The 24532-nt window shown below is 41.2% G+C and overlaps 1 protein-coding gene and 1 pseudogene across 3 annotated transcripts in view; one reads left to right on the forward strand and one right to left on the reverse strand.

The window, feature by feature from the left end:
• The window catches only part of LDLRAD4 (low density lipoprotein receptor class A domain containing 4), a 532001-nt gene that overhangs the window by 38381 nt on the left and 469088 nt on the right, over positions 1–24532 (reverse strand). The window contains exon 1 of one of the 2 annotated variants that reach the window (XM_082258488.1): positions 11718–12679. The exons of the other annotated variant lie outside the window; for it this stretch is intronic. Coding sequence (XP_082114614.1) covers positions 11718–11787 — 70 coding nt within the window. The 5' untranslated portion in view covers positions 11788–12679. Of the gene's footprint in view, positions 1–11717; positions 12680–24532 lie in introns of those variants that run through there. 2 annotated transcript variants of the gene reach the window in all.
• The window catches only part of LOC309555616 (TBC1 domain family member 13-like), a 33651-nt pseudogene continuing 23766 nt past the window's right edge, over positions 14648–24532 (forward strand). The window contains exon 1 of the transcript in view: positions 14648–14682. The product of the transcript in view is annotated as a TBC1 domain family member 13-like (transcript). The remainder of the gene's footprint in view (positions 14683–24532) is intronic.

The raw sequence follows: 24532 nt of genomic DNA on the forward strand, positions 1-24532 counted from the left end.
AATCAGCCATTACCTGGGAGATAGGACACTGCATTGAACTTCATGTAGCCGATGGCTGTATTTGACCAATTCAAGCCTCACCTGTGTGAATTGTTTAGGTATTGATTTATGTAGATTCTTATAATAGGGTGATAATAAGCACTGGCTACTACTGTAAGCTTTCTGGTCCCAGATTTTGCAACCGATCTATGAAGAAAAGGGGAGGAAGTATTAACTGGGCTAATGAAACTATCAAGATTGGCCAAATAAAACAGATGGACTTCAATGATGTCTCTGCACCCCTTGTTTTCATTTAGCCCAGGGATCACCAAACTATGGCCCTCCAGCTGTTGTGGAACTACATGTCCCATGAGGCATTGTAAAACTGACATTCACAGACATGACTAGGCATGATGGGAATTGTAGTTCCTGAACAGCTGGAGGGCCGTATTTTGGAGACCACTGATTTAGCCCATGCCTGTGTAGGTCTTCTCTTACAGGTAGCAGCTGGCAAGAAAATTATATTTATTACAAATGTGTTAATTTCTTTAAGTGGAGCTTTACCCATAACTTATAAGGATAAACAATGTTGTTTAGCAAGGAACATACAATTATTGTGCTACCAAAATTATTGTGAGCTCTAAATTGCCTCCAGCATTGCTCTTCTTTCTTCTTGCGGGAGTCTGCTATTTTGCTGAAGTCCAGAGCCCCCGAGCAGCAGTAAATATTAAAGGCCCGTACACACGTACCGATCGTCGGCCGAAAAGTTTCGGCCGACGACCGATCTGCCGATTGTAGGCTTGTTAGTATGATGCCTCCGACAGCCGTCAGCGCACATTCTGCCGACAAGAATCTGTCATGCAAGCATTAAAATTTTTGTATGCCGACACCAGAGCGGCCGATTGTTCGCCAGTCAGTACAGAATTCGGCCGACAGACCGCAGATTTGCAAGACTGGGCATGCTCAGAAAAGAAAAAACACAGGGAAAGTTAACCATTACATGACATCACTTCTGCAGTCGGCTGTAGTCGGCGGACAAAATTCTTGTGCTGTCTTTGCACTTTTCAACAGACACCGACAGCCCGGGGACAAAAGACGGCCGATCGTTCGCCGACGATCGGTACGTGTGTACGGGGCTTTAGGCTGCCAACAGATCGGCCTCTAGTGTATTACTGCATTTAAAACCGCATAGGCAATTTGTTTTAAAGTTTTACATAGCTATACTTGCTAAAGGGGCCAGCCTGAAGTGATCTAGCAAAATTTTCTGACTAAAGTTCCACTTTAAATGCCCGTAAGACTTTTACAAATGTATGTATACATGTTAACCTTTTAAAAAAGCAAACCAAATAGCAACAATTGTAATCCGAACAACCAAAACTTTAAGTATAATAAACTTAAAAATGCTGACTATATAAAGCTTGGAACCACTCAGATGCTAGGTCTTATTTGTCTGATAGAGTTCTACTTGATGTATTTAAAGGTTTCACTAAATCCACATCATTAACAGCTATCAATAATTGGTGTATTACCTACTGCTCATACTCAGTCACTATGAGATTTGTTTTTTGTTTTTTTGTGCAGAATACAGAAAACACCTGGTTGATTCTGCTGCTCTCTATCTCCACCACCTGTTCATGTCCCCAATTCAGCTAGGGATTTTACAGCTGTAGTGCCAAGCATTTCTTCTCCATCATACATGAGCAGCCCATGTGACTATAGAGTCACAAATGTGGGCTTATGCACAGTGGTAAATTACAGCCTCCTCCATGCCCACTAACCAGCTAAACACAATGAGGGCGTGATATTACATACAGATTAATGGAGGCTTCCCCTCCCTCTTAATCAAAGACACAGGCTGGAAGGACGTGGCACAGCCTGTGACTGGCAGAAATCCACCCACACCCCATGTTATTGCCAAAAAATAAGACTTGATTATATTATATATATATTCATATGACACATTAAAGCAGTTTATTGATATTTATGTATTTTTTTTCTCTGCGTTCCAAGGGCTTTTTTTTTTTGAACATGTGACCAGCAGCAGAGGACTAGAAGCTCCTCCTGCTTACGTTTCCCTGCAGACAGGCTGGGAAAAAGCGGAGACATGTGACAGCTGTACATCAATTAGGTAAAAGGCACTTTTTTTTTTAAATTAAAATAATTACAGTGACTTCATCCATATACAGAAATAGAAGGGACAATGTGAATTAAACGTGTGTTTAATATCACTTTAACCACTTTACCGCTGCTCACTAGAGTTCTACTGCGGCAAAGTGGCTTGATAACGTCTGGCGACGTAGACCTACGTCGCCAGACATTCCCCTCTCTCTGTATTCAGTCACAGCGGGAGTCGGGCCAGGGGAGGAGCGGCGGTGATCACCGCCGCTCTTCCCCAATCGTCGGGGAATCGAGTGTGGAGATCCGCCCGCTTGTGTAAACAAAGCGGGCGGATCTCCTAAGTGACAAGCAGGGTCAGATTGCAGGGTTCAGCATAGCTGAACATGCGATCTGTCCCCGTGTCACTCAGTCACCTCCCCCCACACATGTCAGTAAGCACCAGGCATACATTAACCCCTCCCTCTCCAATAAAATTAACCCTTTCCCTGCCAGTGTCATTTTTACAGTAACAGTACATATTTATAGCACTGATTACTGTAGTAATGTCACTGGTACCCCCAAAAGTGTCAAAAATGTCAGTCAAGGGTCCGATCTGTCCGCCGCAATGTCGCAGTCCCGCAAAAAAAAAAATTGCAGATCGCGGCCATTACTCTTTAAAAAAAAAAAAAAAACACCAAAAACGACAGAGATCTTTCTGAAATATGTAGCAGAAAACAAATTGGCCTGAAATGATAAAAAATTTTGATTTTTACATTTTTTTGGGGGGGAATTTCATATAAAAAATGTGAAAAATATTGTTATTTTTTCAAAATTGTCGCTCTTTTTTTGTTTATAGCGCAAAAAGTAAAAATCGCACAGGTGATCAAATACCACCAAAAGAAAGCTCTGTTTGTGGGAAAAAAAGATGTAAATTTCATTCGGGTACAGCGTTGCATGACCGCGCAATTCTCAGTTAAAGTCGCACAGTGCCAAATCGCAAAAAGTGGCCCAGACGTAAGACAGCAAAATCCTCCGGTTGTAAAGTGGTTAATAAACGTGTTATATTTCATTAAATTCTTCCCCAAGTCTCTACATTTTTGCATCTGTTAACCTCAAACATCCAAAGTTTTAAGCAATACTTTTCGGCATATTATTCCTTTGTGGTCTGCAATACTAGAAGTTTTTGCTTAACAATGTCCCTAATTCTCATCTCCGAAAGTTGGGGGGGGGGGGGGTATGCTAATAGCAGGCATCGTGTATCCTGAATGAAAACATTACACAGGAGAAATATATGCAGCACCCCTGAGAGTGGTGTACTTGCTCCATGCATGTGTGGCAGGGACACTGATCCTCATTCATTTCCCCGCTGAGCTGGGATAGAGCTCAGCATGGGGTGAACACTGGGCTTTTCTGTTTAGTACAATGTGTCAGAGAACCACCCAAAACTAGAGTGCTAATACTGTAATAGAAAATCTGTTACAGCTCATTTTCAGATGTGTGATTATGCTGTGAAACCATTACACTCATGGTGAGTGGCCATCAATTAATAGATGTGTGATCTTAATACATTTCGGTCATCGCATCTCTTGCAGACATACTATACCAGAAACTCTGTATCCTCAGGAGACCACACAAGCATGATTCATGACTGACAGCTGGGTAACAGTGTACATTGTTTGGGAAGAGGCTGCTGCGAAGTGGCACAACTATTCCAACTGAATTAAAAAAAGAACGCCAATAGTAGCATGACATTCTGTAACAAACACACTGTACGGTTACCTATGCGTTTCTGTTGTTGGCTTTGAATGTTTCCCCTAAATGGTAAAATCGCAGTCATCTAAAGCTGCCCTTAAATGGACAGTATATACAAGTGATGTAACTCCCTTTAGAAGATTTAGACAGCCTTAGCGTCTTACATAAGGTCACATCCAGACATACATGGTATCACGGTTGGCAATGAACCCCATGTCATTAGTCTTTTTGCTGACAACATCATTTTAATGTTATGGTAAGTTAAAAAAACTTCCCTAGGTGCGATACACAAGATGCTCCAGATGTTTCAAAAGATTTCATAATACAAGGTTAACACAACCAAGTCACATATTCTAGACTTAGGACTAGATCCAGAGGACAGGGACTTACTGATGACTTCATATCCTTTAGTCTGGAAAGACTGAGGTATAGATTATCTAGGAATAACTCTCACTAAATCCACCAACTCACTTTTTAAAGCCAATTAACTATCCATATTACCTAAAACACACGCCTCCCTACAACATATCTCTAAATCCGAAATCTCCTGGCTAGAGTGTCTAGCTGCCTTCAAGATGCTGGTGCTGCCAAGGCTTCTCTATTTATTCAGGACTTTCCTTTACCGGTCCCTGTATATTAATTTAGCAAATTGCAATCAACCGGTTCTTGTGGCAGAACAAAAGGTCCCGATGTGCTTTTGGAAAGCTTACCAAGCATAGGAGAGCAGGTGGCCTGGGTCATGTGGCTCTTCGAGGCTACCACCTAGCTTCAATACTGGCTCAATTTAATGTTCATTGGGTGCTTCTATTGAATCTGAACAAATTCTTGGGAAGAACTTGGCCACCTTTCTATTATGTCAACAATTCCAAAGCAAACTCCCTACATCTTTACCTCTCATGGTTTTAGCAGCGTGGAAGGCTTCAATCTCCTCAGACTTAAAAACTACACAGAGCACTATACCTATTCCTATTACAGGCTGTCAAATTGCCATTCCTGACATGAGCATTCAGGAATGGATACGAAAAAGGATATTACACGTATACAACTTATTCTCCTCAAACAAGCTTAAATCTTTTCTCACATTCAAGAAACAGTTTGGCCTACCAGACAGGTTATTACACTCATCTGCGGATCCCTCTCCTGAGTAGTAGTTCCAATTCAACCTGTCAGCTACCGGCCTGTCTGGTGACAAAAACCCGGGCGTAGTAAAACGTGGCATTTCACTTATCTCCAATATCCCAGGCGATAAACATACCTTCATCAAATCAACCCCTTTCATATCATGGGAAGAAGACCTAGGCAATAAATTTACACCAGCTCAATGGCAACAAGCTCTCTTAGCCACTTATACATTCTCAAAGAATGCCAATTTGTGGGAAATGATACATACGTTATCTTTAAGATGGTACCCAACACCCTGCCACCTGTTCTACCCCCAGACATCTAATTTGTGCTGGAGAAACTGTGGACAACCGGGCTCGCTTTATCGCATAGTATGGTCGTGTAAACTTTTAGCTACATATTGGGGTTCTATTTTTCAAATCATATCAAATATTACATCTATCCCTCTCTAACTGTCCTCTGACTTAGCATAGAAATAGACACTATTCCACACCCATTGAGAAACACGGTGGTAATGTATTGTTGGCAGTGAGACTAGTCGTAAAGAGACATTGGAAATCTCTATTAATCACAAAGACATCACAGGTACTATCCTTAGTTCACCAACACTACACATATGAAACAATGTATGCACTGGCCGCAGACTCCCTGCAGGCCAATATGGTAAAATGGAACCCGTTGAAAGAATGGTACAACTAATATACTGGTATTGGAAATTGATAGTAATACCTAGAGTTTGAAGTTGAAGTTCGGAATGTGGTAATGTCTACTACCTACAGGCCTCGGCCACTTTTCGTGATTTATAGAGGGGTCTTCACAGAGTTCTATGTACATTTTGTTATTTTTAAATCCAACTACCTCACTCCAAAACGATAACCTGATAAGCAGTGTTAATTTTGGCATTGAATTTTGATTTTGCTTTAGTTCTAGTCTTTTGACTAAATTGCCATTTTAGTTTTACTCCCATTTTATTCATCGTATTTTAGTTGACTCGAAATCTCCAGTACATTTTATCAAATAAGATAATTTTAGTCAATTTTAGTGTTCTCAGCTGCATAAGAGTTGGGAGGAGAAGAAGCAGCACACTAAGCTTTCCAGTGAAAGGCTGTGCATTGGGTGCATGTCAGGACAAGTCTGATCATTGGAGGACAGCAGGCTGAGTTCCCAGCATAGGTAGAGAACTGTCCATGGTGTATTCTCCTGCTTAGCGAGGTCAGTTTCTAACAGGAAAGCAAGGGGACCAGCAGGAAGACCAAGGCTTTGACATAAAGGAAACAATACAAAGAGAAGAATATTTTCTCATACAAGTACAAGGTACAACAGGCACATATCAGAAATATGAAGCTTTGGTGTAACAAACGCTTTAACTTGTTTGTTCCCTGTATATGACACACTGTTTATACATAGATAACACTGTACTGAATTGTATTTTTGCTATGAATACAGCAGTGTTAATTTCGTCGACTAAAACCGACTAAAACGTTTTCGTCGACTAACACAATTCAGATGACTAAAATACGACTAAAACTAAAATGGCATTTTAGTCTTAAGACTAAAATACGACTAAAACTAAAATGGCATTTTAGTCAAAAGACTATAACTAAAACTAATTCGAAATTTGCTGCCAAAAATTAACACTGGTGCATGCTCAAAGCATAAATAATAACATATTAGATTTTTCACTCCAGGACCAGCAGTAGTATATAATGAGTTTGGAAATTGTAGAGAAATGCTTAAATAATGCATTACAAATTACAATTGAACTACACCCATTTGATTATAGATGACTAAAATGAGTTTTAGTCGACTAAAATGTAGGGCGTTTTAGTCGACTAAAATATACAGAAGTTTTAGTCGACTAAATACGACTAAAACTAAAACACTTGCAGAAGACTAAAATAGGACTAAAACTAAAATGCCATTTTAGTCCTAAGACTAAAACTAAAACTAAATTGAAATTTGCTGCCAAAATTAACACTGGAATACAGCTTTCAAAATTTTTGAAACAACTCTCTGCACATTGTTTTCCTTATTTTGTGTGGGGTGACCACTTTACCATGACCCCCACAATACAATGGCAACACAAGCCAAGTCATAATTTGAGGTTATTAAAAAGGACTTTCCTTTTTATTCTGCAGCACTGAAATTTTCTGTAAATTCAATGCAATATGGTAATATGGAGGCATTCTGTGCACAATTGGTATTCAGAACACCTCTAAAAATGTATTTTCCTACTTGTGTAGTCCAACTTCGGGGGCGATTTGAAAGACATCTGTGCAGGCTCATGCACAGATGTCTACTGAAGTCCCCACCACTAGTGCAGGAACTCATTTTGGAAATCAGTGCAACGCTGCAAAAACGATCAGTGTCGCATCGGTTGGGATGGTGCCTTTGCCGGCAATAGGCTGCAATTTGACATGCGATTTGACCTATCAAATTGTGCCAATGTAAATGGGGCTAGAGGGATGCAGACACTGCAACTTTTCTCATTAGAAAAGTGCATCAGCTGAATAATAATGAGCCAGTTATTCATTCAGAATGAGTATGAAATCTGTTTGGTCACACAATCAGCCATTTATTCACAGCAACAAAAGTTAGGAATCTGCTACAAAGTTCATTAAAATTCCTGCAATGTAAAATATGCATGGATTACCCTAAGGGTTTTTTCTTTCCCTGAACGCACTCTTTAATAGTCTGGGTTGTGTTGCATGTTAAACTTTCTACAGTCCACCTTGGTTTTTATTCTTCATATACAGGGGTCCACAAGGGGGCAGTGAAAACAGCACAATACACAGAATATACTTGAAAGAAAGCAACCAAGGTGTTCAATGCTAGGACTACCTAGCATTGAACGCCTCGGTTGCTTTCTGGGCTTGGGTAGTGTAAACATGGGTACTAACCCATGTTTACACTACCCAAGCCCAAAATGTTTGAGCAGGGAGGCCTGACTACAGTGAAGCTAAGGCCTGATGCACACTGGACAAATTTATAGCTGCTCCTAGCGTTTTTTCCTGCCTCTAAACTGCCCTGCATGTTAGCCTGTGTGTCCATGCACATATAGGCGTTTAAGAGCGTTTAGAGGCAGGAAAAAAAAAAAAAAACCCTCTGCCAGAGCAGCAGAGTTTTGGGAGAACACACAGTTGATGCATCTAAACGAGCCGAAACGCTAGGTGTTTATTTCATTTATTCTGGCCAATGAAATAAATGCCCAAACACCAAACGCTGCTAAATTGGTTTGAAAAAAAAAAAAAAAAACGCAGCTTAGGTGAGTTTTTAATGCTAATTATTGTCAAGAAACACAGTGTACATAAGGCCTAAAAATTCAATACTTGTAGGGACTGTGAACAGAACTAGCCAATACACTCTTTGGAATCTGAAGCATTAAACTTTCCTATACAAAGCCATAACTCCAGACAATTTTTTATTTTTAAGGCTTTGCTTTTGGTTTAAGAATAGCAAAGTTGGAGGTAAATTTTGCAATCTGTGTTCCCATTGGGGCTATTTACCTCTACTTCCTTTCCTGGTGAGGCACTTGGAAGAAGTCAAGTGGAAGCCCTCTTTAAATTATAAGCAGGAAGAGAACAGAGGCAAATACATTTATTTGAATAGATCTGACCCATGTGAGACTTCAGACAAGAAGCTATTGAGAGCCCCTCTAGTAGAATATGTGTAACAAAGGTCACTGTAAATGTTCGCTGCTACAATATCAGCAGCTGGTTTATTTAAACCATCTGAAACCATGTTATAAGCAATTGGAAATTCCCAGAACAGAAAAGGTCCTTTATGCAAAATAGGTTTCCATTTCGAATCATAATACTACATTTCTGTCTTCTTAGTAACACATGAAACTTCATAATTGCCACCTCAGTTTCCAAGACAAACAAAATGGACAGGAATTATCTGTCCCCAGGTAACAATAGCACACAGTTATATTTATAAAGTTTCTATTCATGACCAATACATTTGTACAGGCAATGCAAACTATTAACTAATGTACAAAACCTTTAAAAGAACCTTTTATAAAGTTAGACACAAAGACTTTGCTTATTAAGTTCTTAGCTTAAACTTACAGTTTAATTTCAATCAAGTACAAAGGGAACCACATCTTAGTCTTAAAACTAACAAAACAGGGAATTCGAACATTAATTTGGGTGCTATGATTTTCCACAGGTCTGAGCATTCTACAGTTCAAGGTTCTTTACCCAAGAACAAGTTTATTTAGAACTTTTAATTGTAACAAAAAGAAACCAACTTACATCACGGAAAGAACAAGTCTTATCCAATTCAAACAATATTATCTATGGAACACATGAACAGTCTGAGTCAGTCTGAGTCAAGACTGCTTAACAGTCTAAGTCAGTAGCCAACAGTAATTCTCCCATGGTTGTATTAGAACCTAGCTTGTGGAAAAATCTTGGCACATTCTGGAATTCTAAGCCCCGTATTGGCTACAGGTAATTACTGGCATGCTGAATCACCATATTGCTTCTTATCTCTTTTACCACAACCGGAAGATGCTCCTGCCACTGACTCATAGTGAAGTCTCACCCCTCCCTGGGGCTCCAGTGGTAAGCTCTCCCCATCAAAGTATCTACAGCAGCCACCCATCTCTAGCACTCTTGCTGTTGCAGGGGAAAGGTCACTTCTCCTGCTGCTATCTTGATAACAAAAGTTAAATGAAAAATCCAAAAGAGAAACAAAACCTTTTTTTGTAATGGTCAAAGCGGGGAGCGGACCAGAAAGCTGCAATATAGAATTCTTGCCAGCAAAGTTCCTCATACATACAAGACAACCAAAAAGTCAAATAAGTAGCAGCTACCCAATATTGAAATACCTTGAAACATTTTAGTTCTAGCTCCGGCACTAAGTTGTTTGCTAGCACTTCTCTCAGTTTGTGTGTGGCAATGCTTGATGACCTACTTTTTACTAGATTCTCACCTAACAAAACCTCATACACATGTACGTACTTCCGCATTAAAAATCTGACTTACTGAAATGACATACCGAAAAAGAAACACTAACTTTAGAGCATGTCGGTGTGTTAAAGTGAAACACTTTGGTCACCAAGACTTACAGAAAGATACAATAAAAAAAGGGGGGGGGATATACTTCACTAGTGCCATCATTTGGCTGTGGGCAGACACACAAAGTGCAATGCACTCAGACTTTCCTAGAATGCAGAGTTCACGGGGACAGAATGGCAGATATGAAGGTGCCAAGAGCTACCGCTCCATCTAAATTTACCAAGGCTCAGGGGAGGATTCTCTGAAGAGGCAGGCACGTCCGTTCTCTGAATTAGTAATTGAACATCAAAGCGTTCCAGCAGTCTGAAGTCTGGAAAATTTGTGGTAAGTTTCCGCCTAAACCTCACCCATAATATGAACTTGAGCAAGAAATGCACAACAACCAGCCCAAAGTTCCTTGGTGATGATGTCATTTACTCCATTAGTAGGCTGTCCAAGCACAACTTAGAACCTTGAATCGTCTGCTGTTAACATATAAACTGCTTTAGAACCATATGAATGTTTTAACATGGCATACAAATCCGAAATGTGGGTAAGCTACAAATATTTTATAGGAGAATATATTGTAAACATCAGCTTGGCAACAGAGGCAAAGTTTAGTCAGTCTTGGCAAACGTTATTTTACATTATAGACTTTGGTTTTCATTTTCCGTTCTCTTTCTTCCAGCTCCTGTCACCTCGAATGCACTCTAAGCATTAGTTTGAATGATAGCAGGCCAGTGTACACTATAACCTGATGCACTATAAACACTTTGAAAGTCCATGACGATACATGCAATCCACTGCTGTAGTTGTACTGCACACTAAATAACTTGTGACACTTGGCGTGTGGTTGAATTGTGAAACACTGCAGCTCTGTTGTATAAGAGCAACTTCCACGACTAGCTTAAAGTCTACCTTCATAGTAGATTTCCTTGTTCAAGGTGTTCATTTTTTTGTTTTTGTTTCAGCAAATCGGTGTTACTCAATAGCACAGTTGAAGGAAGACAGATAATTGTAGCATACATGTGATAAAGGATTCCACATATGTGGATAAGGTGGTTATGATCGGTCTTCAAAGTATATTTTCAACAAACACAGCCTTCCTTATACATCAGAATCTCCCCAATGGAATACAAGTCCCGGCAGTGCCGGGACAAGGTCATCCAGCGTCCAGGGCAAAGGTGCCAAACTGCGCCCCCCTCTCCCCCCCAATAATGTGCAAACTTAAGGGATCCCATATCCAACAATCATTTGCTTGTCAAAATCACTGCCGCTGTCACTACTCCTGTCAGCCTTGTAACAGAAGGAAGGCGGAAGGCGCCCTTATCCCTACAATAATCCATTGCACCCAGGACAGCTGCCCCCCTCCTGCCCACCCCTTGTCCTGGCCCTGTATACACATTTATTATGTGTCCACAAGATCTCATTAGGAGAGTTTTCAGAAAAAAATAACAGGTATCCCTAACTGTTTAAACCACAGAAATGATTCAGAAGTACAATGAAGATAAGTTGGGGGTGAGGGGGGGGGGGGGTCAAAGCTGAACAACCTGAGGTTAGAAGCCAATTTGTTATTTTGCACAGCTGCACCAGATTGGGTGTTCCAGTTTTAGTAAATCTCCCCCAATGTGTAAAATACAGCCACTAAAAACACAAAGTATAGCAAGCAGCATGCAAGACTTACTGGTATACACAATTACAGAAAGCAGCCCTCTATATTGAACAGATCCAATTCATATGTTAAGAAAACATTTTTTTAAATACCTTTTACCAAAAACAGGTCTTTAATTCCAGCATCATCCAGTGTTGTGGTGTTGAAATGATCTTGGGACATACTCAGGTCCTATGGCTAGTGACATGTATGCAAAAGATCCTATTCTTCGAGCATCCCACGTTACTTGGAAAACCAGTCTTGCTGGAGGAATTGTAAAGTGAAAGTAGTGTCTTCCAGCAAAGCTTTTTGCCCCGTCTTCCGCTTTCTATCAGCAGGTCCCAGGTACAAGGCACAAACTACTGTGGCTCAGACAGCAGACTGCGGCTACCAATTATCAGCTGCCATCAGCGGAGAGCTAGAGGCTCTGTGGCAGGAAACTGGTTGTGTTGTAGAAAGAGATAACAAAAAATGCAGGCTCATATCCTCAGGCTGTCTGGAGCGAACCATCAGCTATTTAGCAACATTTACAGAGCAAAAAAAAAAAAGTGCAAAAGAACAAATCTCAAAGTGCTGTAGCCGACCGCCTTCAAAATTCCAAGCAGGCAAAAACGTGCCAGTGTCTTCTTGCTGCTATTGCTTGAAAAAGCCACTTCAACTTTTCGCAGCTTCAGGAAACTAACCGAGGCAAACACAATGGCAGCCCCTGATTAACACGTTGCTTTCTGCTGTGCTGCTTGCTCCCTGTGACAGGGAGAGGTTGACACTTGGAAAAGGGGGCTTTAATTCCTCCACATTTCTAGCCCAGGACACAATGTGCGTCATTCCATAGTCGAAACACTTTCCTCGCTACTTTAGTCAAGACTGTCTGATACTCGCTGCCACCCCCCTCATCTTCCCTCCTCGCTCTGCCTGTGCCAAAAGTCTCCAACTGCTGGCAGTTCCTCACACATGCTCGCTGAGCCAGCTCTGCCTTGGAAAAAAAAGTGGATGTCACAGCTGCACTGTCAACAGTTCAACTACTCGCACTCCCTCCCCGGCTAGCATTGTTCTGCCAGAACTACGGTAGCATCCAAAAACCACACACAATAGTTAACCTAGCTACAGTTGAACTATCCTTGCATTGAACCAGATACGAAAACTAAAACATCTTCCTGGCAATAATTTGGCCTGAATAATTTGCTAATTATTTAAACGAATTGCCTGCCTTATACGGTACATTTTCTTTGCTTTTAAATAGGAGCATTTTTAGGACTTTAGTCCTCTGTGCAAGATAACCTAACATGTTACACTGATTGTATCTTAACCACTTAAGCCCCGGAAGATTTTACCCCCTTCCTGACCAGGGCCTATTTTGCGATTCAGCACTGCGTGATTTTAACGGACCATTGCACGGTCGTACGACGCTGTACCCAGATGAAATTGATGTCCTTTTTCCCACAAACAGAACTTTCTTTTGGTGGTATTTTATTACCTGTGCGATTTTTTGATCATGCGCTATAAACAAAAAAAGAGCGTCAATTTTGCAAAAATAATATTTTTCACATTTTTTTTATATGAAATTCCCCCCAAAAAAATATAAAAATCTAAATTTTTTAACATTTTCGGCCAATTTGTTTTATGCTACATATGTTTGGTAAAAAGGGAAAGATTTTTGTCATTTTTGTTGTTTTTTTTTTTTAACGCGTAATGGCGGCGATCTGCGATTTCTTTTTGCGGTACTGCGACACGGCGGACAGATCGGACCCTTGACTGACATTTTTGACACTTTTGGGGTTACCAGTGACATTTCTACAGTAATCAGTGCTATACATATGCACTGTTACTGTAAAATGACACTGGCAGTGAAGGGGTTAACTTTTGAGAGGGAGGATTTATGTGTGTCCCTAGGGGCGTGATTCTAACTGTGATTGGCTGTGGCTTGAGGTGCAGGAACAGTGATCAACGGTCCTACATAGTAGAACCGTATGATCACTGTTTCTACACAGGGGAGAATGACAGGCAGCTTGTTTACATCAGCCGCCTGCCTTTCTCCCTCTGCACCGACGATCGCCGAGTGACCGGCGGACATCGGGTCCGCCGGTCACACACGCGGGGGGGGGGGGGTCCGTGAATGAGCGGGAGCGCGCGCTAGCTCCCTAGACCATCACAGGCTAGCAAAGGAGTACTACCTCGCTCTGCCTGTGAGGGGCTGACTGCCGACGTAAATAGTCATGCGGCAGTCGGCAAGTGGTTAAAGTATATGTGAACCCTCACCTTGTAAACAACCCATTCAGTTTAAAATTTAAATTAAAGGCAAAACATTTGTGTGTATACACACACACAAATACAATTTTCCCCCTTTTTCTACAGGGCTGACTAAACTTAGCCTCTGTTCTCCACTGCATAAGTGGCTTATAGAGCTAGGGGAGGAGAAACCGCAGTACATTGGTCTTGAGGGAGGGTCAGCCCCAGTCTGATCATTGTAGGAGAGCAGGCGTGGTTCCCAGCACAGCCAAAAAAAAAAAAACAGGCCATGCTATGTGTTAATGCCTAGTGTGGTCAGTCTTTAACAGGAAAGCAGAGGGACTGGCCGGAACACCAGGGATTTCCCACGAGGGAAGCACTACAAAGAGAACAGGATACTTTTTCATACAAGTACATGATACAGCAGGCACAAAAAGAATGTGAAATTTTGGGTTAACATAAGTAGTTGTAAATCCTCACATATACTCAGTGATGTAATTGGCCTCGGGCGATATACAGAGATGAAACAAATCCTCCTACATAAGTTGTAAATGCTTATCTGCAGTATTCTCTTCTCTACATTCATTCAAAATTCTGAATTTATAAAGCTTGTCTAAACTCTCAGAAAAAATGGGGGCGGAGAACTTAAACACGCTGCAAAGCTCATTGAGGAGAACTCTGACAGCTGATTGGATGGAAGGGAGGAACCACTCTTCACACAGGAACAGAGCGGAGGCTGTCAATTAACTGAAGATTTTTCCACTGTCACCATTTTTCTATTGGAAAATTTGTCAGAAGTAAGTAATGCTGATAGCAGATGAATGACGCAGAAGACAGAAAAGATACCTACAGGTAGATTTACTAAAACTGGGGCACTCAGAATATGGTGTAGCTGTGCATAGTAGCCAATCAGCTTCTAACCTCAGCTTATTCAATTAAGCTTTGGCAATAAAACCTGGAAGGCTATTGGTTCCTATTCAGAGTTGCACCAGATTTTGCACTCTCCAGCTTTAGTCAATAACCCTCTTGGTGCTCTTAATTGAGACAAGAACACACTATAGAGGGATACGCTTTGTTCATATTTCATGTCTGAGGTTGATAACCACTTTGAATTGAAACTCCCAACAACTAAATTACAAAACCATTCAATAATGCTAATGTTTCGTAAATTCCTTTTATTTTTGTAGCATTATTATAAGGAAAGATATAAGGGAAGCAAAATAGGTCACCTTTGCATTCCAGTCCCATGTTCGCAAGAGCATTATAGCTCTTAAGGAACAATACCTGACAATAGGAAAGCGTACATGGAATAATAAAACTCATAATACTCCTATTGATTGGTAACTGTCGTACATTTGACATTATTTGTTTTGCACTGTGTGTCTATGTGGAGATGCCCATCTTTTAGGGGCAGGGTTTTGCTTCCACATATTACAACCTTCAGCAATAAGAACCGTGCGCAGAATAAAGACCTCACCAAATCTCAATTCTGATGAGGCTAGCAGTGCCTTAGATCTCACACTGCAAATATACAGCTGTAGGTACTGGGTGCCATCACATAACAGGAAGTAAATAGGAATAATTCCAGACAAAGGGTATAATTATCCAGGGTACTTGTTAGGCTCAATTAACGGATAAGTCCAGTTAAAACCGCTAAACCTGCTCTTTGCCACATTCTAAGATTATTCTATCTAACCCTGTAAAGCAAAAATCACTGTACTTACCTTTTCTACACCCGTTCCGGTCCGGTCTACAGCGACGGAAGCTCTGGGCAGGAGAGGGCTGACAACCGCTGTGAAATGAATGGGAAGTGACGTCACCCATAGACTTACTATGGGGCTTCCGTTGTCCTGCACCCGCCTCCATGCTGAAGCCGCCGCTGACAACTCAGCTTGGGACCGGACTGGATCGGGTGTAGAAAAGGTAAATACATTAATTTTTGCTTTACAGGGTTAGATAGAAAAATCTTAGAATGTGGCAAAGAGCAGGTTTAGCGTTCATTTTTGACTGGACTTATCCATTAACAGATCCTCCCTATTCATCACATCTTCACTTTTGAGTTTGGCCACTGGAATATAATATACAACCATAATTTTTGGGAAAAATGCACTGGGCAACTCATTTTGAGTATTAATTGAATATTAAAGGTGCATTTTAGCAGGGCCGGATTAAGAGCATCATGGGCTTGGTGCTGAGAATTTTGAAGGGCCTTAAGGGCCGTGCCTTGGCATGCACCCAGAGGAGGAAGGGTGCAGCCATGCATGCCTAATTCAACATGGGATGCTGTCTCTGAAGCCCATAAACACATCCATGCATCGGCAACTGTCCCTCCTTGTCCGGCCTTCGTGCTGTGTGGGGAGGTTCTGAGGGAGCTGCCTGGGGAAGCGAGCATAGAAGCCAGACTTCTGTGTTTACAAGTGACAGAAGAGCGGTAACAGTGAATATGGCCAACCCGGGGCCTATATTAAGGTAGGGGCCTGGAGCTGCAGCTCCAATAGCCCCTATGTTAATCTGGCCCTGCATTTTAGAGAAATATGGGTGCCATCATGGCTGGTCTCCTAGAAGACCTAGTTATCTGGATGCATGCAGCTTCAATCCTGAATCACGAACTAGAACAAGAAAGCCCCTAGTGAAGCCATGTGTCAGATGCTCGGAACGTTATCTGAGACTTTGGATCAGATTGGCAGCCAAGTAACTTCCATTTCCAGAAGGAAAGGCCAGCAATGGTAGCCCCTATACTTCTCTTACTACATGTCAATAGGGAAGGTGGTAAATCGATTGGTTAGCTGATTTCTCATTTGTTAATATTGGGGGGGGGTCTAGTGTTCTAAATGTGTTCTTTCTAGCATTCCATATCGCCCTTTAGCTGCTACAGCTAATGATTCATTTTTCTTAGATGTGCCTAGAAACACTTTAATGAAATGCACCTTTTTTCCAGAAATTATTTCTTGCAGCCTACAGGATGCACAGGACATCTGAAGGGGTCAGTGAATTTGCCCTCATACACACAAAGAAGAAGATTATAGGCATATAATTCCATTTGGCAGCGGGAGACTACAACCCGTCAGGAGGGCCTATGTTTAAAGGAGAGCAGTAAAAAGCTTTACCATCATGACAATTAGAAACACCCTTTTGCTTTTTCTAAAACTAATATTATTGGAACTAAATATAATTGTACTTACAAATCACCACAAAAATATTTCTTATGAACGGTTTACTATTCTATGCTATGTATATAGGTTCAAATTGAAACAACCAGCACCATCCACAAAAGAGACTGGATTGACACCATTCATTCTGTGTTACTGCATAATGACTGACCTACCTCAGAATATCTGACCACGTTCGATGCGCCTCTAACTTCACAATGTGGTGAAGACACCCCCTCCACTCCAACCCCCATCTCCCCATTTTTCACAATTGGATTATTTTTTATCTACTCTGATATTAATAAAATATAGCACAATGCAGCTAAATAGAAAGTAAAGCACTGACAGAAAAGAGATATAAAGGAGTTAAGTAGAAAATGTCTAAACCAGCAAACAGGCAAAATGAGCGCGGAGAAGGGCTGAGCGAGTTCAAATTGTCTGCACATGGTTTGTGATTATACTAACTGAAAGATTATAAAATGGTTTTGCCAAGAAAAATACAATTACAAATATGAAATAAAGCGAATGCTTTTATATAAAACAGTGATCGTTTGGACCATCATGTACTTTGTACATCACTCTTTACTGTAAAATCCTATATAGAATAGCTGACTTGTTCAGATATTTTATTGAGGTAACTTGTATATTCCATTCTAAAAAAGTGTCATGCTGATAATAATAGGCGTGCGAATATTTATACAAATCATTGCATTAAAGCAACAGTGTGAAAAAAGGTCGCATAAAGAAGACAACCTGCTGAGACAACCAATTTAATACAAGAGAGATTACTCTACACTACCTTGCACGCCTAGATGTATTGCTATTCTTACTGCTGCCACTAGATGTCAGTAAATACAGTGCAAGCGTCTCCAGTGAAAGCCTGTAATAGCAGACAAAGCTCTTTAGGAAAGCTAGAGGGATGCCATAAGAATCACAAGCTTAACCACTTCAGCTCTGGAAGGTTTTATCCCCTTCATGACCAAGCCATTTTTTTTGCAATACGGCACTGCGTTGTTTTAACTGACAATTGCACGGACGTGTGAAGCTGTACCCAGATAAAATTGATGTCTTTTTCCCCACAAATAGAGCTTTCTTTTGGTGGTATTTGATCACCTCTGCGTTTTTTATTTTTTTGCACTATAAACAAAAAAAGGCCGACAATTTTGAAAAAAAAAAAACCCTTAAATCTCAAGATTAAAATTGTGCACGCCTGCGAAATGGTGACATACTATTATACCTAACATGTCTATAGCAGAAGCTTTAAAAGCCTTTACAGGCTATCAGTTTAGAGTTAAACATGAACTATGGCATTAGAATTATTGCTTGCACTTGGACATACCTCACATGTGTGGTACAATCACCTTTAACATATGCGCATCAGACCTATGAGAACATTTGCATTTTGTGCATGAGGAGACGGAAAAGCATTCTTTTTATTATTTATTTATTTTTTTAATTTTAGATTTATTTTTACACTTTTTGTTCAACTTTATTGCAATCACCAGGGGTTAACAGGACCCCTTGCAATAGCTTTGTGCAGTAACAGGTGCTCTTTATGAATACATCAGCGGGTCTACTAGGTTCCTGATGCCTCCCCTGCCCCTCAAGGCCACTGATTAAACACAGATTTGTTTGGTCTGCTACTTTCCTGGCTGTAACGGCCTGGGAAATACTGCTCTGAAAAAGGAGATGCAATCCTTGTCATTTCCGGCTTCATTCAACAAAGGTGTCCAGGGAATGGATGTTCCTCCATCTGTCAGCTTAGCCACTTACAGAGCTGTCTCATGTGTCTGTGCTTTGCTTTCAACGATCCCATCTTTAGTATACAATACCCCACCAAAATCTGCCTGCACTTACAGTGCATATGGAAAGTATTCACAGCGCTTCACTTTTTCCACATTTTGGTATGTTACAGCCTTATTCCAAAATAGATTAAATTCGTTATTTTCCTCAAAATTCGACACATACCCCAGAATGACAACATGAAAGAAGTTTGTTTGAAATCTTTGCAAATTTATTTAAAAAAGAAAACAAACTAAAATCATATGTACATAAGTATTCACAGCCTTTGCCATGACACTCAAAATTGAGCTCAGGTGTATCCTGTTTCCACTGATTATTCCTGCGATGTTTCTAGAACTTGATTGGAGGCCACCTGTTGTAAATTCAGTTGATTGGACATAATTTGGAAGGGCACACACCTGTCTATATAAGGTCTCACAGTATATAAGGTCTTAACAGTGTATGTCAGAGCACAAATCAAGCCATGACATCCAAAGAATTGTCTGTAGACCTCCGAGACAGGATTGTATCGAGGCACAGATCTGGGGAAGGGTACAGAAACATTTCTGCAGCATTGAAGGTCCCAATGAGCCCAGTGGCCTCCATCATTCATAAATGGAATAAGTTTGAAAACACCAGGACTTTTCCTAATGTGGGCCCCCTGGCCAAACTGAGTAATCGGGGGAGAAGGGCCTTAGGGAGGTGACCAAGGACCCAATGGTTACTCTGACAGAGCTCCAGCGTTTTTCTGTGGAGAGAGTAGAACCTTCCAGAAGAACAACCATCTCTGCAGAACTCCACTAATCAGACCTGTATGGAAGAGTGGCCAGACGTAAGCCACTCCTCAGTAAAAGGCACATGACAGCTTGCCTAGAGTTTGACTAAAGGCATCTGAAAGACTCAAGACCATGAGAAACAAAATTCTCTGGGTCTGATGAAACAAAAATTGAACTCTTTGGCCTGAATGGCAAGCGTCGTTGTCTGGCAGAAACCAGGCACTGCTCATCTGGTCAATGCCACCCCTACAATGAAGCATGGTGGTGGCAGCATCATGCTCTGGGGATGTTTTTCAGTGGCAGGAACTGGGAGACTAGTCAGAATCAAGGGAAAGATGAATGCAGCAATGTACAGAGACATCCTTGATGAAAACCTGCTTCAGAGCCCTCTGGACCTCAGACTGGGGATGAAGGTTCATCTTACAACAGGACAACAACCCTAAGCACACAACCAAGATAACAAAGGAGTGGCTACGGGACAACTCTGTAAATGTCCTTGAGCCCAGCCAGAGCCCAGACTTGAACCCGATAAAACATTTCTGGAGAGATCTGAAAATGGCAGTGCAGTGACACTCCCATTCTTCTTTGCAGGACTTCTCAAACTCCATCAGGTTGTATGGGGAGAAACTGCCAAAAATAGATGTGCCAGGCTTGTAGCCTCATACTAAAAAAAAAAAAAAAAAAACAAAAAACAACCTGAGGCTGTAATTGGTGCCAAAGGTGCTTCAACAAATATTGCGCAAAGGCTGTGAATACTTATGTACGTTATGTTTTTTTATTTTTAATAAATTTGTGAAAATTCCAAACAAACTCCTTTTATGTTGTCATTATGGGGTATGTATTGTTGTAGAATTTTGAGGAAAATAATGAATTTAATCCATTTTGGAATCAGGCTGTAAAAAGTGGAAAAAGTAAAGCGCTGTGAATACTTTCCAGATGCATTGCATCTTTGCCACATTCTCTCGTCAACCCAAACTGCTGTCAAAGTGTACTGCCTGCACAAGTTCTGAGTTTGAGTGTAAAGACCTGCAGAGGACTAAAGAAGTCTTCCCTATCTTATTAGGCCTGAATCACGAGGAAGCAGGGGCAGTGTCACAGTCCAAATGGAAGCTGCACTCCTCATAGTACTTGATCTCATAATGACAGGTGCTCACAAAGAATGCCATAGATTTTGCCTTTCCAAAACCAGATGAAAAGATGTAAAGTTACCAGCACTTTAAATTAATGTATTGCACATGTTTAAATCGAGAAGACCGCGTCACATCGGGCAGAAGAAACCAGTGTTTCAGGGCCTTACAGGGTCCCTTTTTCACGGCAACATATTAAACAGAAATGCATTTTGAGTGCTGGTCCCTTTGCACAGTCAAATAATATTTGGTCCTCATCACCTCCCCCTTTTCCTGTATATACAATTCCCTTCCCCCTTTTTCCCTACTTGCTCCTGGATCAAAGAAAACCTCATTTCCGCTACCACAGGTAGTCACTACTTAAAGTCTTCACTACTGCAGAGCTGGGAGGAGGGATCCAAGGTGGTGATTGCCTTCACTTCTTCCAGACGCTTTGCAGCCACACTAACTCCTCTCCCCAGGTGATGTGGACAGCACTATGCTGTCAGTCACAATGTCCGTGCAGGGGAGGCCCGGTGTTCTGCTCCAATTGGCTTGAGGATGGACTAACAATGGTGGCAATGCTAATAATCTTCCTTCTCATTGTATGCAACACAGGTCTGTAATCCTAGAGCAGTGGTCTCCAAACTACAGCCCTTTGCTTGCTTTTATCTGGTCCTTGAGACACCATTTCATTCACTGACACCAAGGGAAACAATTCCTCCCAATGACACCAATGATGGGGCATAATTCCTACCAATGACACCAAAAATAGGGCCAAGGACACCATTGATGGGACTCAATTCCTCTCAATGACATCAATGATGGGGCACAATTCCTACCAATGACACCAGTGATGGGGCATAATTCCTTGCAATGACACCAACGATGGGGCACACTTCCTTTCCATGACACCAACGATGGGGCACAATTCCTTCCAATGACACCAACGATGGGGCACAATTCCTTCCAATGACATCAACGATGGGGCACAATTCCTTCCAATTACACCAACGATGGGGCACAATCCCTGTCAAAGACACCAATGATGGGGCCCAATGACACCAAAGATGGGGCACAATTCCTCTCACTGACACCATTGATGGGGCATGGTTTACACCACAGGTCAGCCCCCCTTAACCACTTGCCGACCGCCGCACGACTACTTACGGCGGCGATCAGCCCCTCACAGGCAAAGTGACGTAGGGCTATGTCGCTAGCCTGTGAGGCTCTAGGGAGCGAGCGCGCGCCGCCTTAGGTGCGCTCCTTCTCCCGCGCATGTGCCCGGCGGACCCGATGTCCGCCGGGCATTCGCAATCGTCCGTTACACCGGGAGAAAGGCAGGCGGCTAATGTAAACAAAGCCGCCTGTCATTCTTCCCTGTGTAAGAATGGAGATCATACGGTTCTGCTATGTAGGACCATTGATCACTGTTCTTACACATCAAGCCACAGCCAATCACAGTAAGAAACACGCCCCTAGGGACACACTTAACCCCTCCCTCTCAAAAAAAGTTAACCCCTTCACTGCCAGTGTCATTTTTACAGTAACAGTGCATATGTATAGCACTGATTACTGTAGTAATGTCACTGGTAACCCCAAAAGTGTCAAAAATGTCAGTCAAGGGTCTGATCTGTCTGCCCCAATGTCGCAGTCCCGCAAAAAAAAAAAAAAAAAAATCGCAGATCGCCGCCATTACGCGTTAAAAAAAAACAACAAAAATGACAAAAATCTTTCCATTGGTTAGTAAACGCAATAACTTTTGCGCAAACCAATCAAAATACGCTTTTTGCATTTTTTTTTTACCAAACATATGGTTAAAAAAAATTTGCCTAAAATGTTAAAAAATTTAGATTTTTACATTTTTTTTTGGGGGGGAATTTCATATAAAAAAAAAGTGAAAAATATTGTTATTTTTGCAAAATTGACGTTATTTTTTTGTTTATAGCGCATGATCAAAAAAAATCGCACAGGTGATCAAATACCACCAAAAGAAAGCTCTGTTTATGGGAAAAAAAGGACGTCAAATTCATTTAGGTACAGCGTCGCAAGACCGCGCAATTGTCCGTTAAAGTCACCCAGTGCCGAATCCCAAAATAGGCCCTGGTCAGGAAGGGGGTAAAATCTTCCGGGGCTTAATTGGTTAAAGTCTGAAGGACAGTAAACTGGCTCTTCGTTTAAAAAGTTTGGAGTCCCCTGTCCTAGAGGATACATCGGCTGCTCAAGATGAAGGTGAAGTTAAAGGAAATCTATGGTCACAGCACACACTTTCATTGTATATCATCAGCATTGTAATAGCAATACAAACAATAGTTATTAACAATCCAATATAAGCTTATTTGAAAAATCTCTCTGTTTGAGTGCTGCCTGTCTGCAAGCAATCTCTTTCCACAACTGGATTCTGAGCATGCTTAGCAGTTTCTTCTCTGCCATTTATTTTTAATTTTGCAAGGGTTTCTCACAGTACCTTGGTACCTGCAATCAGTGATTCTTGTACTGCCTCTGCCTCTTGCAACTCCCTCTTTCAGCCCCTCTGTATTTCAGAAGGCAGCATAGGTGTGTGCAGGGGGTGTGCCTGAGCACACCCAAATCACCCCATAAAGCACAGATTACCCCTGCTGCCCCTGGGCTTCCCTCATCTCCCTCCGTCTGCAGCTGCGGGCACACAGGGGGATGTTTCAGGATTGAGAGCAGGGGAAGGGGTCAGTAAATATGCAATTTAGCATCACTCACTGTGTTCATTCATAACTGAAGCATAGTAAAATGTGCTTACTAGGTTTCCTTTTTGAATCAACAGGAAGCAGCTCAGCACAGAGCACTACCCATTAATTCACTGCCCAGTGCAACTGGGGCTGCAGAGAAAGGGACTGGGGAATCACTGTGCTCAGTCCTCTTCACTGTCTCAAAAGTGAGACATCAGGGGTCTATTTGGACCTCTGATATTTCACCAAAGCCCCACAATAGGGCTCCTACAAAAATCAAAAAGGTTTAAAAAATTGTAAAAAATAAAATGAAAATAAAAAACTACTGACACCATGCATTTTAAAAAGTCGGTTTACATTTATTTATAGAATATATATATATATATATATATATATATATATATATATATATATAGATATATAATATATATATATATATATATATATATATATATATATATATATATATATATATATATATATAGATATATATACACACACATATATACACATATATATATATACATCTATATATACATATATACACACACACACATACACACACCTGTGTTTCAGCCTTGGGATGCTCAACCTAATGAAAGAAGCTGCACACACCTATGGAATGCAAGCTCTGTGAAATGTGTGACACAGCAGTGCCTACTCACAGGGCATAGTGGATATGTCTAGCTCTGATGAAGGGGGAAAACCCCGAAAATGCGTACGCGGTTTTTTGGAGGTCTACATCCTTCCTCGGCCTGCGGCAGCTGAGGATACCCAGTGGAGACCCCTGGTGGTCCCTCATTGCTTATTGCCCGTGTTTCATAATTGTTTTGTGAGTATAATGTGAATATATGTCTATTACAATAAATTGTTTTAAAGATAATGCGATAGGCTGGTGCGCCCTCTGTCCATTTCTCTTTTCCATAGTGGATATGTGTTGCAGAATTCAAGGAAGTAATGTGTGAAGTTCTTTACAAAGTAAGCGTGCAACCTTCAAGATTAAAAAACAAAAAACAGAAATCATGCTGTATGCCTTAAAAAAAAAAAAAAAAAAAAATCATATACAAAGAGAAATAGCAGCTGTCACAATACCATAATACAATGCATGTATACAAATACACAAAAAAGTGCAGCGCCTAAAGCGGTTGTATACCGCTAGATGGTTTTTGTTTTTTTTTTCCCTGCAA

The sequence above is a fragment of the Pelophylax lessonae genome (genome assembly GCF_965119305.1).
Source record: "Pelophylax lessonae genome assembly, chromosome: 5".
Classification (NCBI taxonomy): Eukaryota; Metazoa; Chordata; class Amphibia; order Anura; family Ranidae; genus Pelophylax; species Pelophylax lessonae.